We start from the raw sequence: 19,121 nt of genomic DNA on the forward strand, positions 1-19,121 counted from the left end.
CAAGATCCCCTCTTTCCAGTGCTTTCCTCAGCAGCCAGGAGGCACACCTGGGATGAATGAACTGCAAATCCCTCGGTCAATCCTCTGAGTAGCGTCTCTTACAACCAGTCTTTGTCAAGTGTGGGCAGCAAAATGTGATATTACGTTACCCCTCTGACAACAGGAAGAGTGATCCTTTTATAAACATCAAGGCAGCTGAGCAGAACAAGAGAGCCCCCTTTATCTCGGGGAAGAGGTGAACCAAGGGCAGGGTCAAGGCCAGGACAAAGATCCCACTCAGGAGACTAAACTGAGTCTGTTTCATCTGACAAACTGGCAGCCCAGGCCCCAAAGTTCTCCGAGACAGTCATCTCAGCCTGGATATCATCCAAAGCAGATGCTACACGAGCTTGCCTCACTCATAAAGAAATGTCAATTAAGCACCCACAGAACACTGGACTTTACGTTACACAACTTCCTGGTGGCCCTTCCAAGGAAAAGAGGGGTCAAATTGTACCCCAAATGAGCTTCTTTTATTGTGTTGTTAACTATAAGTCAATGAAATGTTAGGAGAATCCTACCAAAAATTATGACTTTGGTTTTGAAATAATCCTATTTCTTTTCTTTTTAAATCTTTATTGTTCAAAGTGTTACATATGTCCCCCTTTGACCTCTTCTAGCCCACTCCCCACCCCTAGCCCCACCCCCAGCCCTTAACCACCCTATTGTCTGTGTCCATGGGTTATGTATGTAAGTTCTTTGGTTGATCTCTTCCCACCTTCCCTCTGAGGTTCGACAGTCTGTTCCATGCTTCTGTGTCTCTGGATCTATTTTGCTCATCAGTTTATTTTGTTCATTAGATTCCACATATGAGTGAGATCATGGGATACTTTATCTTTCTCTGATTGGCTTATTTCACTTAGCATAATTCTCTCCAGGTCCATCCATGCAATCCTATTTCTTTTTGACAATAATTACAGAATCTAGCCAGTTGTCTGTTAAGTAAACTCCCAGTTCACAATAATAAAATTATGTCATCAGGCAGCTCATCTAAAGAGACTACAGTAATGTGCAAGGCACTCTGGGAAATCTACAACTGGAAAAGATGTGTCTTTTCAAAAGCACCATATAATCTAGTAGGGGCCAGACTGAGCGCCAGAGAGAAGTGAGTATGCTCACACTCATTTCGTAGCACCTGGTGAGGCACCTGGTAGAGAATCACATTCAGTGAGTATTTGTCTCAACAAATTTGCTATTTGCCTTTAAAATTTTTACTTGTATACAAACTGACAAACACCACACACTCAAATATCTAGTCAAATATAATCTAGTCAAATAGCACTTCATTGGTATAATTTAGTGCATTTATAAGAAAGGATTTACAAAAGAACCTAGACTGTTGTCAAGTAAAAAGAAATCATTTTAATATGCCGTTTCATTTCTATTAATTCAACACTGATTCCTGCTATGCATGCATTCCTACTTAGTTTGACTTGATTCCTATGTATTTATTTTCCAACACGCAGCTACCTTCAGCGAGTTAGTTCAGCTGAACTGTTTATTCTTAAAGAGGACAATGAACGTTGTCCTTAAAGAGTTTTATCAACTTTAACATTCTCAGAGAGACCTCCGAGGCTCCTCGGCATGGTGGGTTTTCACTGAAATCTTCTATTTGGAAGATGGCAAAACAGACTAGGATCCTCCCAGGTCTCCTGGTTGCTTGTATTCATATCACAGCACACGGTTGGGTAAGAAGTAGAGACTGAATAATAAGTAGCTCTCCAAACACAGCTGGGTGAGACAGCTTCATTTGTAGAAAGTAAAGCGAATCACGAAAACCTTCCTAATGGTGTGATTTGTTCCAGGCTTCTCTGGGTATTAAGAAGGGAAATATTAGTCCTTGTGCACAGTAATGTTTATGGCATTACAGTTTTCTTCTCCAGCCGTCGTTCTACAGGAGGTGGTTTATCGCACTTGCTGCAGAATGGAGAGCATGAAGATGTCTAATTTCATAATCAGAGCTGGTGACAGCCTTCTCATTTCCTGCCAAATGGATCAGACCACACTTTTAACCCTATAGGAGGAAACATGAATAAAAACAGAGTTCGTTTTTAAACTTCCTATCACTTCCCTCAACCCCCAACAAGCAAAGTGACATCAGAATTGCGTTGTGCAATTGACATGCAGTCTGAGAAGGTGGCAAGCTGCCGGAGCCCTGGAATGAACGGCTGGGAAGCCATGGCAGCCACGAGAGACTTTTAAATGGCTCAGAAAAGGCCCCGAACAAGAAGATATGCCTCTGGCCCAGTTAAAAACGAAATAAAAAAGAATGTTGCTGCAGATTACCAGAGTTTGGGTTAATAAGCTGGAAACCTCTCATTCTCAGCCAACTTGGATCATCTTAAAGTAACTAACCATCCAGCCATAAAGGGAACTTTTGAGCTTTTGTACAAAGCAGAATCCTGCATCAATTAAAATAGCTCACAAGTAAACAGTATTTTCACATGAGGGTAGTGTTTAAATAGGTGCTTGGCAAATAAGTCTGCAAAACAGCTATTCTCCCTCCATGTTTAATTGTACATGTTATATTTTTACGCCTACTTATCAAAGGCTAAAGAGGAGGGTGCAAAACTTGCAAAAAATATTCTGGAGGGAAATATTAAAATGAAATCTGGAGGAGGCACCTATGAGGTAGCAACTGTTGTGAAATAAGCAGCAAATCACAATCCAGCATCTAACTGAAAAGATTTTTCCCATTGCAAAGCCAACACACACACAACAGTACAACGGAGACTTTGTTTTGATTTTTAAGTTTACCTGGTGGCTGCACGTCTTCTTGAACAATACCAGCCCGGTTTATAGCTTGTTCCTTCTCTGAGAAACACAACAGAACAATTACTTTTTAGCAAGAAGGGGAGACAGTGGTGGTGGAAGGACTTGTATTTCCATGGGATGACAGGACAACTAGAAACCACTTTATGTGAGCGCTTTTAATTCAGAGATGCCATTACGAAAAGTTTTTATGTTATGGAAGACAGATCCTATAGCAAAAAGCCTGGGTATTTTCAGGAAAAGCAAGCAAGCCATATTTCAAGAGAAAAGCTCCCAACTAACATCTTTTCTCTGTGCGCTCAGCATTTTTGGACAGGCAACAAAACAACGGAAAAAACAATTCTGAAAGAACTGGTGGGCGTGATATTATGAGGGGAAGGCTGCTGAATTGAAGGAACAAGTACAATTAACAGAAAACGATGTAGTTTATATGTCTAAAATGTACTCCACTGAAGGAGTAGGCCCAGAGCTAAATATGCTATGTTTTTGATAGGAAATAGAGCAGAAAATTAATCTTTGGGTGGGTGGCTTTGGTTTGGGTAATTGAAGCTTCCCTAATTGATTGCAGGTGCTGTGCCAATTAGGAAGTGTGTGTTAGCTACAGCGGCTTGGCGGATCTCTTTGGAGATGTCCAACAGGCAAGGGCCAAGAGAAATTGGGCGTTTTATATCTGTGGGCTTCAAGCACCCTGACACATCTTTCTAAGTGGTTTAGAATAAACCCAAGGTCTGTGAAGACAAAGATGTATTATTCTAAGTATCGTGAAAAACAAATGGTGGCTTTTCAGGGGAAAGACTTGGAGCCAGAGGATGTTTACTACTAAATTACAGTAATTAAATGTTGTAATCAGACCTTCGTTGTAATCAGGCTGACAGTGTTTCTTTAAATCCACATTTAGCTCTTATTTAATATTAGGCCATTTTCTTTATTCTGGCCTCTGAATTCTCATGAAGTTACACAAGCATAAAGGTACAAGAAACAGGGTTTTGCCCAAGCCAATATTCATTGAATTTGCTTCTCCGGCGATGTGGCAGAAAGTCAATCCTAAGTGACCTGCCTGATAGCTTCATCAATGCTAAGTTTTGCTTTGACAAATAAAAAACTGGGAATGAGGGATGACATGGATCTTGATATCCAATTCTAAGAGGGACACAGAGAAATCAGAGCATAATGAAGCCCATTACGGACAATGGCCGGCTGAGGTCTCACTGGGCCTCTGTGAAGAGTAGCAGGTGAACGGCAACCAAGATGCTCTGGACCAAGATGTGCCAAAGACTTCTTCCACCTGGAGGGGATGATGATGGAGCCTCTAAGGTAGGGGTGGGGAGCGTCTGGCCTGAGGACCTATAAGGCCTCCAAAATCATTTGGTCTGGCCCTGCCAAGGCATTAAGGGTCAGTTAATTAAATGTTTGACCAAATATAGCAGGCTAAGTTTTAAGTGGATAATTTCATATGGCCCGAGAATGATGTTATAAATATCCAAATGGCCCTTGACAGAAAAAAGGTTCCCCACCCCTGCTCTAAGGCATAAGTCTTTCTAATATAACTCAACAGGTGGTCTCATTTCTTAAGATGTTGAAGTCCTAAAAGACTGGGCCCACCCCAGTGTCAACATGGAAGTCTCAAAGTCTGGATGTGTCTCAAACATGCACTTAGGAAATGCTAGTGAGTAAAAGACTATACTGTCCCAGGAACAAAAAGATATAATTTTCACCCCAGCCGGTTTGGCTCAGTGGCCTGGGGACCAACGGGTCCTGGGTTTGATTCCGGTCAAGGGCATGTACCTTGGTTGCAGGCTCCTCCTAGCCCGGGCCCTGGTTAGAGCTCCTGCAGGAGACAACCAATTGATGTGTTTCTCTCACATCGATGTTTCTCTCTGTCTTTCCCTCTCTCTTCCACTCTCCCTAAAAAACAATGAAAAAATATCCTCGAGTGAGGATTAACAAAAACAAACAAACAAAAAAGATATATTTTCCACACCTAAAAGGTCCATTCTCTAGTATTATGGAAGAGGGAAGTGAGTTTTTTAAAAAATTGATTGCCAGAAAGCAACCTAGACCTACAGATGTAAGGAAATCAGACATCCTGGTGTACCAAACACATTCTCTGAGAGGCAGGTACTGCAAAGCCAAAGCAGCGGGCGGAATGCCAACCATCCCAGGAAGTTGACTTTTGAGGCAAGGACAGAATGCCTAACTGTGTCTAAGCTCTTATAATGCGATGGAGACCCGAGTAAAGAGAAAGGAATCCCTGTCCTCACACATTCTTGCTAATTGCTAATGAGGTTGGAGAGGCTGAGGATTTAATTTAAATAGACCATAATCACTTTATAATCCTTGTCCTTATGCAACCACCTCTTTTTTTTTTTTTTTTTACTGGCTTGGACAGGCAATTTAAACCAATTTGCTGAACCAGTTCCTAACAACTGATAACCGGAATTAGCAGCCTATCTACATCCCTGGTTCTTCAACCCATTAATGTTTTATAAATACTTTAGGGCCAGAGCAGTCTTATATAAATTCACGACATGACACAAAGACACTGTTTGTGAATGCAGAATGCGCCAAAGGAAAACAAACTGGTCCCTTGGGATTTAGCAAGTACATCTTGATGAGCCTGACAGTTAGGTTTCTATTGTGTTATCATTAGAGAAATAGCAGATGTCTATAAACCTCAGGAAAAGGGCAACGCAGAAGTCAGGGGGTTGAACGATGGGAACAGATCAGGATAAGCTCATGACTGACTTTTCAGCAATGAGTGTGTGCTTTATTAGGAGCGAAATGATTAAAACGCAAATATGTGAGACTGGGCCTGGGGCTCTACAATGCCGGCTGGAAAAGGCCCTGTTCTGAGTCTCAGCAAGTCCGACTCTGCCCCCTGCTGTTAAGGCAGAGGTTTGATTTGTAGTTTTAATTGAGGATCCTTATCTCTAGTCATAGGGCCGAGGTGCATTATTAAGCTGGTAATGCATGCAGACCAGGAGGTTTCTGTATGGTAGTAAAAGAGATCACCTAATAATTTTTAAGTCTTTGAAAATGAAAACATATCCTTATATTTAATGGCCATATTGTCCAGGTGTAGACTATGACCTCAGGAACTCCCAACCCCATCTCCTCCTGCCAATAAACAGTGAAAATAATATCAACGCACAACCTAAGTAATAATAGGACAAATGACAACATTTGGTTGTAGGCGAAATATTAGATAATAGCATTGTATCAATATTAAATTACCTGGATTGGATAACTGTATTGTGATTATGTAAGAGAACGTCGTCCTTGTTCGTGGGAAATAGATGCTCATGTTTAGGAATGAGAACTCACGTCTTTAACTTACTCTCAAATGGTTCAGCAAAACAATAGTAATAATTCTAATCATAGATATAAGTATATATGTATATGTGTCTCTATGTATATGTATGTATAGATTTGTTATATTTTACATATGGGGGAGAAAGCAAATGTAGCAAAATATTAACTGATGCCCTGGCCAGGGGGCTAGGTCGGTTTTAAGCGTCGACCTGTACACCAAAAGGTTGTGTGTTTGATTCCCAGTCAGGTCACATACCTAGGTTGTGAGTTCAATCCCTGGTCGGGGATGTTTCTCTCGCACATCGATGTTTCTCTCTCCCTCTCCCTTCCTTTCTCTTTAAAAATCAATTTAAAAAAAAAAAATCCATGAGTGAGGATTAAAAAAAGGTAACTGGTAAATCTAGGTGAAGGATAGACAGGAATTTATTGCACAATTCTTAGGTCTTTTCTGTTGTTTTTTCCTTTTTTTTAAATATATTTTATTGATATTTTACAGAGGAAGGGAGAGGGATGGAGAGCTAGAAACATCGATGAGAGAGAAACATCAATCAGCTGCCTCCTGCACACCTCCCACTGGGGATGTGCCCGCAACCAAGGTACATGCCCTTGACCAGAATCGAACCCAGGACCTTTCAGTCCTCAGGCCGACGCTCTATCCACTGAGCCAAACCGGTTTCGGCCCTTCTTTTTTTTAATAACAAAAATACACAACTGCAAAACAAGTGTAAGGAAGTCCAACAACACTGTGACTGTTCCATGATGATTACTTCAAAGTAGCTTTTTTCAAATAGCAAATATAAATTTTAAAAACTGCTATCCCAGGCTCCCATCTGCTGCTGTTGCCTGAACACGTTCATCATCCAGATGCACACGGGGTGATCCAGAACCAGATGGGCACTGGCGGCGAGTGTGAGTGTGAGCCAGCAGCTGAGGAGACCAAATGGCCACTAGAAGCACTGGCTCCTCCCAACCCCATAAACACTTCTGCTTCCTCATCAGAGTCTAGTCGAATCCAGAGAGCTCTGTAATGCTGGTTAGAAATTAAGGCTTGTCTGTCTGTGCACCTTACTGGACTCCACAGTGGAAGGAATAAAAAGCATATTCTAAGCACCTTGCATGTGATAGGGAAAATGCCCTTCTGGTATGGTTTGCACACCAAGTGATTTCGTGTAACCGTATTCGGACTCTGTACAATATATTGCTAGTTGGGAGCAGCAAGTTGCAGCAAACACAACTGAGAGGTAGGAGAACTGAGGTTCTCGTGTCTCTTACGTGTAACCCGCACTCTGCTATTAAACACTCCTTGCTGTCAGGTGAGAAGCGCAGCAGTAAGCAGCAGACAAGGTTGGGGAGTTAGGGTCGTGTCCACCTAGCAATATGCTATGTGACCTTGGACAAGTCCCCTAAACGAGAGGACAAGGAGCACAGGGTCTCTGGCAAAACTATGCTTTTATGCGTCTGCAGATCTAATAAATTTTAAAACAAGCAGGACCGCAGAAAAGGACCTGATTCTATCTCATTTCACAGGTTGGCCTAAAATGCCATAGATAGGTTGTTTGAAAAGGCCATATTCAGAATCATTGTCTAGTTCGGCTATAGTAGTGGTTGGCAAAATCGTTAGTCGACAGAGCCAAATATCAACAGTACAACGATTGAAATTTCTTTTGAGAGCCAAATTTTTTAAACTTAAACTTCTTCTAACGCCACTTCTTCAAAATAGACTCACCCAGGCCGTGGTATTTTGTGGAAGAGCCACACTCAAGGGGTCAAAGAGCCGCATGGGGCTCGCGAGCCGCGGTTTGGCAACCACAGTGCTATACGAAGACAGATTAGGCTTCAAGCTGCAGCACCTGTTCTCGTCCCTGAACATGGGCTCTTCAGACAAGCCACGCTTTGCCAACAGGATGAAAGCTAAAAGGCACATCTGGGACTCCCTCAGAAGCACAATGGTCTCCATACTTCTTGTCTGGGATCACTGACCATGAAGGCCAACTGCATCGTCCCAGTGCTCCCTTCAGGACCGACGTAGCACGTGCAGAACTGACCTGTACTTCACGTAACGCAGAGTGAAGTGTGGCTGAGTCAGTGAAAGGGCGGAAGGTCACAGGGCATGTGGACGTGAAGTCCCATGAGGCAGTGCTGTGACAGACTTGCCTGACTATAAAGCATGGAAGCTCTCCTTGGCTTGATTTTACCTAGGCAGCCTTCTCTTTTCTGCCGCTGCACTGTGGCTTATTCCGGCAGAGGCCCTGGAACCTCCCTGACCCCACACTCCTCCCCACACCCGAGCCAGCCAGCATCCGTCAGGCCAGCCCAGCTGAATGGCCCACCCTGACTTTACACCTGAGCCCTACATGGCCTCGGCCCCTCCCTTTCCACTGTTGGCAATTCTCAAGGACTGGATGCCTGCCTGCCCTTCTGAGAACCGTGGGTTTCTCCTAGGTCTGCCCAGAATCGTGAGGAATATAAATGTATGAGGGACAGTCAGAGAGGGAGGCCTAACAAGAGAGGTTAAGAGCGGTGGCTGAAAGGCAGGAGCAAAAGAGCAAAACCAAGAGGACTGGCGGAGCGGGCAGTCACAGAAGCCCAGAGACAAGAGGGTTTCAAGGAAGCAGTGCCTGGCTGGTGTCTGCGCCTCCCACTGACAGACGACCCGACCTCCTGTATTACAAAGGACAAAAGTCATCACCTGCAAGTGCCCACAGCTTCCCAACATCAAACCTAATTTAGCTGCGTCCACACCTGCCCTTCCTCTTGAGCTCATGGAAGTGTCCTGCCTTCCGTCCAAGGCTCTGTCCTCCATCTGGTCTCACGGTCCCATGCCCCTCCCACTCCATGGCTTGTCTTCTCTCTCCAGCATCTTTCTTGGTCCAGAGACTCTCTTGGCTCTCCCTTCCCTCCCAGACAAAACAAAAATGTAACCTCTCCCCAGACTCCTGGACCTGCTGCAAATACACTTCGTCATTCTCCTCCCCATACAGCCAAGCACCTTTAGTCAACTTAATACACTAATTACTCTTCAATCCACTGCAATCTGCTTTCTGCCCACTACCAAACCGCCTAAAGCATTCTTAACAAAATGACCAATGACCTTTACCTTTTTTAAAAAATAAAGGCTATTTTCACTTATCTTCCTGTCTCCAAAAAGCCTGCCCCTGCTGACCATACCTTTTCATGAAGAGCAGTCTTCATGGGGCTTGTGACTACAGCCTCTCCTGGTTTAAATGCTCTCGCTCTGGGGCACCCCTTCCTGGTCCCCTCTGAGGGTCCCCGTCTCCTGACAGCTTGCTCTTCAGTGTCCACCAGCATTCTGGTCCTCGGCCAGCTTGTCCCTCTCAATTACTAAATGCTGCCTGGAGCCCTTACCTCAGTGACTGACCCCATCCACTGCTGATGACACTGCATGTCTAGCTCCTGCTCGGACCCAGGACCTCAGCTCCAGACTGGCACCTCCCCCTGCCTCTAGGAAATCTCCAAGAGCACATCCTGACACTTAAAACTCAACACACCCCAAATGCAACTGGCTCGTCCTCATCCCCAAAACTGATTCCTCTTGGGTTCCTTACTAAATGACCCGCACCACCCTCTCCTCAGAGGCTGGAGCCAGAAAGCTGGGTGCCATTCTCCTTCCTCTCCCTCCCTTTCCCTGTGGCTACTCAGGCACAAATCCATGTAGCCTTTACTTCTTAACTACAGCTCCCGAAATCAATACTCCTCCCAGCCCCAGAGCCACCACTCTGGTTCAGGCTCCAGTCACCCCTCCCTGCTCTCCTGTGCCCACGGGACGTACAGCCTTCCTGCCTCCAGCCCTGACCCTTCCAGCCCTCCTCACATTACCTAGCAATGCCTATGAAGAGTGAATCTCATCACCTCGTTCTCCCGATTCAAATGCTTCAGTGATCCTCCCCTGGCTGGGCGCTGAGGACGGCAGGGGGTTACTGAAGTATTGTAATCCAGCGAGATGATCAAATTCAGAGAACAAATGGCATGACAACAGGCACAGCAGAAGACCTGGTTCTCTATACTTTCTGACAAACAAGAACGAATTTTTCCAGTTACAAAGTCTCACCAAAGGAATATCAAGATGTATTTCAGAACGAAGAAAGCTAAAACTCGAAAGGAGTGAGATGCAAGAAGGACTGGTGCCTAAAGAATGTGGGTGAAGAGGAACGATCAGCGACTGTAGACACACCGTGACTGAGGGAGTATCAAGCACAGGGTAGGACTGAGGTTATGCATAAGACTAGGGTGGGGCTCAGGCGAGCTAACATCTTTGTATATTTCACAGGCGGGTAAAGATATTGACTAACTTTAAACAATAATCATAAAATAATAAAAACAAAATGTAAAACTTTCAAACTACATAGTACAGGAGAGAAAAAAATAAAGCCGTAAGGCACAAAAGGAGAAAAAAGGAAGTATAGAGTTGGAACAGAAAACACAAAATAAGATGGAAAAAATAAAAGTAAACACAATAGTAAACATAATGAAAATGAATGCAATGCAACAGTTAAAGAGATAATCAGATTGGATTACAAATCCAGTTTTGCCCTGGTCGGTGTGGCTCAGTGGTTACGCTTCAGACCACACACCAAAGGGTCTCAGGTTCAATTTCCGGTCAAGGGCACCTGGGTTTCAGATTTGATCCCTGGCCCTGAACCATTCAATGTATCTCTCTCACACCGACATTTCTTTCTTTCTGTCTCTCTCTTCCTTTCTCTCTCCCACCCTCTCTCCCTTCTACTGTCTCTAAAAATCAATGAAAAAAATATCCTCAGGTAAGTATTAACAATAACAACAAAAAAATAAAGGCTAACTATAAGAGGATAGATATACCAGGAAAATATTAACCTAAAGAAAGTTGACTAACTATAATAATATCAGAAAAAATAGGAGAGGGGGAGGAATATCTGGGATAAAGAAGACCCTTATATAATGACAATTGAAAACAATTCTCCAGAATATTCTAGATTATGTGCACCCAATAACATGGCCTCAAAATATCTAAAAGAGTTAAGAAGCTTGATCTGTAACCAACATCTGTAGAACCTGTATCCAACAACCAGAGACTAGACAGCATTCCAAGCACATAGAGAACATTTGTAAAAATTGATCTGTACTAAGCCACCAGGCAAATCTTCGCCAATATCAAAGAATCAAAATCACAGTCCACGTTCCTTGACTGCAGATGCAAATAAGGCAGAAATCAGCAATAAAAAGTTAAGCAGAAAGACCACCGTGACTACTGGTAGAGAATGGTTAGTAGTTGGGGCCTGGTGGAAGCAGGGAGACCAGCTCAGAACCCAAGCAGTGGGTAGAGGAGGTGGGTAGGACGAAGGTGAAATGAGACAGAAAAGTGCTCTGTCTGTCTTGTTCCATCAGGTACACCCAGCACCTAACAGTGACAGGTGCACAGTAATTACGAAAACCCAGGGTTTGGGGTTTGTGTGTTTTTTTCATCCTCACCCGAGGGTATGCTTTCATTTTATTGATTTTAGAGAGGAAGGGAGAGAGAGAGACATGGATGTAGGAGAAAAACACTGATCAGTTGCTTCCTGTCAGCACCCACACCGGGGATCGAACCTGAAACCTAGCATATGTGCCCTGACCAGGAATGGAATCCGAAACCTTTTGGTGTACGGGATGATGCTCCAACCAACTGAGCCACCCAGCCAGAGCTACAATCCAGGTTTAAAAAAGCTGTTTTTTAAAGATAAATAAATGCTAGTTGAATGTGCTGAAATTAACTTAAACTCTGTCCTCTCGCTGGTTTCCCACAGTCACGAACACCTCACCTGCCTGGATCCTAGTTTCCTGCCAGTCCGGCCAGCCCTGGGTGTGTCGACCTGCTGAAATCTCCTTGTCTCACATCTCTGCCCTCGTGGCTCCTTATTTTTTAAACATTTTTATGGGGTGGGTAATATAAGACTGTTTTAGGTGTTTCCACACCTGTTATCTCATTAAAAACACCCCAAAACCTGTAAAGTCAATCTGTGAGCTCCACTGCTACAGATGAGGAAATAGGCTCAGCTCAGAGAGGTGAAGGACTTACCTTAAGGGTCCTCATCCTATAGACCCTCATCTGCCTTACACCCTTTTCTCACTCCCTTAGAAAGGCAGTACCGTGCCACGGTGCACCGATTAACGGCACTGATTCAAATCCCAGGTCTGTAGACTCATCAACTGTGGGTCCTTGTACAAGTACTTAACTGTTCCAGACCTCAGTTTGCCCACATATAAAATGGGGATGATGCTCACATAGCAGCTACCACAAAGGGCTGATCTGAGAACTAAATGCATTAATATATAGGAAGTGCATGGAAGGTTGCCACACATAGTATGTATAATGAACTTTCAGTAAATACTAGTTGTTTAGTATTATTTACCTGTTTAAAAAAAAAAAGTCAGTTGTGACTCTCAAATACGAGTTGGGCAAATGAATTAAAAACTGAACCATAAAAGTGGGCAGGCGTAGACTGCCTTCCAATTAAAATGTAGATATTGTGGCCACTCACAAAGCGTTCACCTAAAAGGCCTGATTTGCCTGTTTCAAGTGCCTCAGACAGCCACGGATTCCAGAGTATCCCTTTCAGACTGTTGTTGGGACACACAGCACAGACCCACACCTTGATCATCTGCTCTGGACCAGGATTTCTCAGCCTTGCCACCATGCACATTTGAGGCTGGGTGATCGTGAGCATCTGTCCCGTGCACTGAAGAAAGTTCAGCAGCATCCCTAGCCTTTATCCACTATAGCCAGTAGCACACTCACCCCACCCCACTCCACCCCCAGTTCTGACAAGCAAAATGTCTCTAGATAGAACCAAACATCCCCTGGGGGGACAAAGTCATCCCCCATTAAAGGCCACTGCTCTAGTCTTCAAAAATGCACCCCTATGTTCATAGCAGCACAGTTCACCATAGCTAAGATTTGGAAACAGCCTAAGTGCCCATCAGCAGATGAGTGGATTAAAAAACTGTGGTACATCTACACAATGGAATACTAGCTGCGGTAAAAAAGGAGTTCTTACCATTTGCAACAGCATGGATGGAACTGGAGAGCATTATGCTAAGTGAAATAAGCCAGTCAGAGAAAGATAAATATCACATGATCTCACTCATGTATGGAATATAATGAACAACATAAACTGATGAACAAAAACAAATCCAGAGACAGAGAAACATCAATCAGACCGTCAAACCTCAGAGGGAAGGTAGGGGAGGGTGGGGGTAACGGGGAGAGATCAATCAAAGGACTTGTATGCATGCATATAGGCCTAACCAATGGACACAGACAACAGGGAAGTGAGGGCATGAGTCAGGGGGAGTGGGGGGATAAGGACACATATGTAATACCTTAATCAATAAAGAAATTAAAAAAAAACAATGAACTTTTCTAGTGGGATCCAAAGCAGGCGCCCTTGTCCCATGTTCAATTCTAGAGGCTGTAATAAAACAGCCTGTGACTCGGATCCAATAAGGAAGGATGATGGAAATAGACTATGCTGGACTTCAAGCAGACCTACAAACCCCCCTCCCCCATCCCCTCCAGGCACGGTACCTAGGCTGGAAGGCAGAATGCAGAGGCCATTTTAATCTTGGCTGATGAATAGAAGCTACAAGGGAATTTAAATGTGTATTTAAAATGCTCTGCCTCCATAAACCAAAGGTTGTAGCATTTGTAATGGGCAGAGCATTTATACGGAGCTTTTGCCTTCAAATCGCCAAGCTATCAGCTTCTGCTAATATTCTCGAGGGGCACGGTTGGCCCTCTTCCATCTTCAAGATGATTCAGGTTTCCTGGAGAACAAAATGAGCCTCTAATGCCTAATATTTTTTCTCTGACAGATGGTTTCAGATGTATCAAAGTGCTAATCCTTGCTGAGGTATAGGTCTCAAGGAAGGAGAGTTTGGCTTTTAGTATGATAGGACTTGAATGATTAAGGAGGAAAATTACTCCCAGGATATTCACCATTGTCATGTGAGCAACCAGCTTCAACTGAAGACAGCAGAATCTGAAAAAAGATTTGAGGAAAGAGAGGAAAAACTAAAAAATCCAGGTTAGCAGTCTAGGTTTGAAACATGTCCATCCAAAGACATCTCTGGGAGTGGAAATGAAGTTGCCAGTAAAATCATCTTCAAGCTCAGTAAGATTAGGGTTCAATCTGTCTCCCCCCCATCATCATCATTTAGGCTACAGTGTGTGCAAGCTCTGAAGACAGAGGCCTGGGTCTGAATATCTGCCTTGCCACTTACTAGCTGTGTGACCTTGGGCATGTTATACAACCTCTCTGAGCCTCAGTTTCCCCACCTGCATTGCGTGAAATAATACCTACCTCAAAATGAGGTTAAAATGTAACGATCCAGTGTATGCCTAACCTGACACATGATAAGCATTCAGTTAATGTTAACTGTCAGTATGAACTAGTGTTTAGTGTCGACCTACTAGGTGCAGGCTACTTGCATTACCACCTCTGAGTCTCTGGGGAGGTGAGGGTTTGATTTTAGATACCATAGAAATAGTTATTTGCTCAGGATCCGAGAGATTGGGTCATTTCTCTAAGGTCACAAAGCTGCACACAGCAGAATTCAGACCCAGGTCAGTCTGACTCGGGAGCCGAGATCTGTCCGCGTCCCCACGTGGAGGTGACGGGAGAGGGAGCTCCTGGGACTAGGTCACCACACTCGGTCAGAGGTCACTCACTGTATTCCTCCAGCTGCATTAGGGGCCGGAAGTAGATGGGGTAGAAGGCGGCGCCGACCAAGGAGATGAAGCCGCCGAAAATGAGCACGGTCCGAAGGTTCCGGGACATGGCGCCGGCGGGAACTGCCCCGCAACTCGGAATCCTGCTCTCGCCGCCGGGTCCCGACCCGGCTCGGAAGACGCAGAGCCGCTTTCGCTTCCGGGCCTGGGGGGCGTGGCCAGGAGGCGGGCGGGGCGAGGTCAGGGTGGGTGGGGTCAGAGGCGGGCTCTGGGGGCGGGGCTTGATGGGGGCGAGGCCTCGGGCCAGCGCTCCGCCTCCTGCGCTCCCTGGCGGGGTGGTCACTAGAGGAGGTTTGAGAGTGGAGTTTCATTGCTCTCCGTTATGCGGACCCTGTTCTGCTCCCTGCCTTGCCCCTCCCTCGGCCTGGCTTCCACCTCAGCCGCCCCACCCACCACTCTTTTGACCTTTCTTGCCTCCCCCTCCTTTGCCAAGCACGCTTTCCTGTCCCCCACCACCCTCCCCTCCGCCATGATTTGATTTTAGCAACTGTCTACCATGAGCCATGTGCTCTCTGTGGCTCGCTGACTCAATCCTCGTATTAATCGGCCCATTTCACTGGTGAGGGAACCAAGATCTGGCTGCCTGGCTTTGGACAAGCCCCTTGGCCTCCCTGAGGGTGATTTGAGGGGATTAGAGACAAAGGGGCAAATCGCCTGCCCCAGCATGGCCTGCAGGTGGATTCTGAAACCCGAGCCACGGGAGCTTCTGGACCAAGACTATCCTGGGAGGAATGTTTCAACACCCATGCTCCAAGAAGACTTTTAATGACTCTGTTTGTCCATCCCTCCTGCCTCCCTGTTCTCTTTACCAATGAGGATGGGGAGTAAATGGAAATCAGCACAGGGCAGTGAGCCGGAGGCCAGTCCCACAGATGGGACCTTGGGGCTCTGCCTTATTGCCTGGGGTGGGAGGCGACTGAGGAGAGACATCTGCTTTCTTTTTCTGTGATGGCCATCCTCCATCCTTCTGGGTGGGCTATGCCTGCATATGACCTGCCCAGGGATATACTGGCGGCCGAGACTAAGATTCCTCAGACCGGACCGTCACTCAGTCTTTTACAACTAAGAATGATACCTGCAGCTGGGAGCTGGGGAGCAAAGAGGATATTTATCTTGACCCCAGCAGCATTATTTAGTCCAGAGAAGATCGATGGTCTTTCAGAAATGGTGTGCTGTCAGAGCACAGGTTCCTCTTTTCTTTGTAGTTTTGTCATTGAATCAAGCTACTGTCTACTTCTGTGGTTCCAGAAGAATATAAATCAGGTGTTTGATCTGTCAGCAGATTTATGAACTATCAGCCATGCCCCAAACACCAGGCAAAGTGCTACAGGGGACAGAAAGATGAGTAAGAGGTGACCCTTGCTCTCCAGGATCTTGCCATGTGGATGGAGAGACAGGACATATACATAAAAAGAAAACTAATGACCCGATGTTGCCGGTGAGTGATATGGTCCTGCGGGCTACAGAGGTTCAGAGGAGGAAGACGGATGACTGTGCGGTCAGGCAGCCGCTCCTCAGGCGCTTGCAGGAGCTTGTTAGGGTGAGGACAGAAGACTTCATAGCAAAGAGGGAATAAAGTGATGCATGCTTTATATCACGTCATAGGAAAATCCCTGTAGTGCATGTTTGTCATTTTAGCAGCATCCACTTCGCTCCCAGTTAATAGTACCCTGAATATCTTTTGGCAAATCACTCCTCTCCCATTCTCAATCCATGAAGTAAGCTGGGGCTTCTCTCCCCACTCAAACCCTTATTTTTCCCCAGCTCCAAGAGTAAGCATATAACCAAGCCTGACGAAGCTCCCTCACCAGAGGGGTTGATCCTCCAATAGAGCTGCAACTTCCTACCCACATGACCCATGTTGAGCCATCCAGAGTCTGTCCCAGCTGCTGGAAAGCTGACTTTGAACTTGAGAGGATGAGAATGGAGCTGCTGGGGACCACCGTTTAGAGACTTCTGAGGACAATACATCAGAGGGAGGCCTGAGAGCTAGAGAGAAATCAGATGCTGATGTTAATTTGAATCCCTGAAGCCAGCTGTGCCTAAAGTGGGATCTATCCCTGACCTTATCAGTAGCACAAAGTCCCTCCTTCACTGGAGCCGGTTGGAATTTCTGTCTTTGAAAACAGAAGGAGTCCCAGATGAAATCACCATGGGTGTGATTTCATTTGCTTAACATCTCCCTGAGCGGCGAGGCAAGGATTGCCCTGTTTTATAGACCATCCGTGCCATTTGTATAAGCTTATTAGCATCATCACACCAAAAACAGCCCTTGCTTGCCACTGAGTCCTACCATATATAAGCCCATCTCTTGGATCCCAGTGTTCTTCCTGTTTCTGAGAATCCCACCGACCTATAAATTAAATCAGCAAAGTCTTATAGTGGGCCTACTCAGGGCCAACCACTGAACTAGCTGGCAGGGAACACAAAACGGAAGCAGTCAGCATTTGTGTATTCACCAAAGTTCACTGAGCCAGGAACAATGTGCCAGGCACTTTCAGATGCTGGTGGAGGCAGCAGTGATTTAACAGAAGAGTCCGCTGTCCTCATGGTGTCCACAGTCTGGTGAAGGAATGAGATGTGGCAACACGTAGTAATTGCTGTTTGGCCTCTGAGCCTTCCCTCATAATAGCTCCTGATGCCTCTCATTCTTGGTTGGACCGTGAATCTAGGCACCCTGTACATTCCTATCAATCCCAGTATCAAGGTGTAGAAACTTCCCTATGCCAGTCACAACCACAGGTTTATCCATGCACTACTCTCCAACCTCCGTGAATACGTGTCTCCATTTGCAGAGGGGGAAGCTGGGCATAACAAGAATGGCTAGCTCAAGGTCATGCAGCTAGTAAGTGGCAGATCTGGGATTCAAGTCCAGCTGTTTATCTCCGGAGACCTGCTCTTGCCATTACTGTGCACGGCCTTGCAAAGTCAGTGAGCTCATGTTGTCTGAGTGTGAGTTCAATGCTAACCTGGTCCCATTGTCCTTTCTCACAGAAATCAGATTTGTAGGAATGGGAACACAAGGACCGACAGCACAGATGCAGTGGATTTTTTTTCCATTGATAATATTATCATGAGGTTTTTGCATATCTTCCACTTGCCCGAAACCCTGGAGCTTCTGTCGTCCACTCTCGCAGTCTGATTCTCTACTGTTCATTGTATTTTGCAGGTTGCCCAACGTGCTTCCAGTAACTCCCTTTGACCGATACCTTATATAGGTCCTCTTTCCGTTTTGTTGTTGTTGTTTTAATGTTAATCCTCCCCTGAAGATACTTTTATCCATTGATTTTTAGAGAGAGTGGAAGGGAGGGGGAGAGACAGAGAGAGAAACATCAGTGTGAGAGAGACATATGGTTGGTTGCCTCTGATACATGGCCTAGGGTACCCAGACCTGGGCCGGGAATCGAGCCTGCAATCGAGATACATGCCCTTGACCGGAATCGAATCTGGGACCCTTCAGTCCGCAGGCCAACACTCTATCCACTGAGCAAAACCGGCTAGGGCCAGTCACTCCTTTTGGACTTCAATTGGAGTCAGTTTTGGTTGCATGGCACCAAGAGGCCTTATGGAGACAGACATTTCCACATGGCATATCCAGAGGGCTTGGGCTTCACAGCTGTGTGAATGTCTGTGAAAGCCAGAGGGAGTGTGGGTCTGGGGGAAGGTGTTTGTGCAAAGGGAGAGAGACAGCTCAGGGACGCAGGGAGACAGGATGATGCAAGTCAAATATGTCAGGAGTCCTAGGGTGCGTATTTTCATCTCAATCAGTGAGAAAAAAAATTGGTTTGGGCTCCTACCCAGCACTTTCTGCTTCTTTCTTTGGATGTGAAGATTGAATGCTTGCAGGGAGCAGACCACCAATGGTGTCTTGCACGGGTTTCAGACAGACATCAAAGTTAATCCGCTCTCTGATCTAAGCAAAATGGTGATGAGGGTTTCGTGGGACAGCAGCTCCACTAATTGTGGCACTGCCGCACAGCTGATGTATTTTTAGAATGTTGTGGGTTCCCAAGAAGTATCAGTACTTTCTGCAGGAATACAGACAGGCTGGGAGGCCGGGGTTTGGACTAGAGCAGGATCTCATGCAGGACCCTCTGGACCCGTGCTTTTGAGACAATGCAGGGGAAATCCTCCTCTGTGTTCACCGGGCACTCTGGTTTTCTGAGTGCCTACTCAGCTGAATAAATATTTCCGATTTCGATCGTTTGTCAGCTTTTTCTTCTTTGATCTGCTC

The 19,121-nt window shown here is 45.5% G+C and overlaps 1 protein-coding gene across 1 annotated transcript; it reads right to left on the reverse strand.

Annotated features, from left to right (window-relative positions):
- Positions 1-609: 609 nt before the first annotated feature.
- Positions 610-15,028, reverse strand: SMIM20 (small integral membrane protein 20). The gene is made up of 3 exons (XM_080672478.1): positions 14,828-15,028; positions 2,797-2,853; positions 610-2,053 (listed from the first exon to the last, which is right to left on the reverse strand). Exons 1-3 carry the CDS (start codon positions 14,934-14,936, stop codon positions 2,016-2,018), a joined length of 204 nt encoding a protein of 67 aa, XP_080528604.1. The 5' UTR covers positions 14,937-15,028; the 3' UTR covers positions 610-2,015.
- Between the last annotated feature and the right edge of the window lie 4,093 nt (positions 15,029-19,121).

This window comes from Plecotus auritus (genome assembly GCF_963455305.1).
Source record: "Plecotus auritus genome assembly, chromosome: 1".
Lineage (NCBI taxonomy): Eukaryota > Metazoa > Chordata > Mammalia > Chiroptera > Vespertilionidae > Plecotus > Plecotus auritus.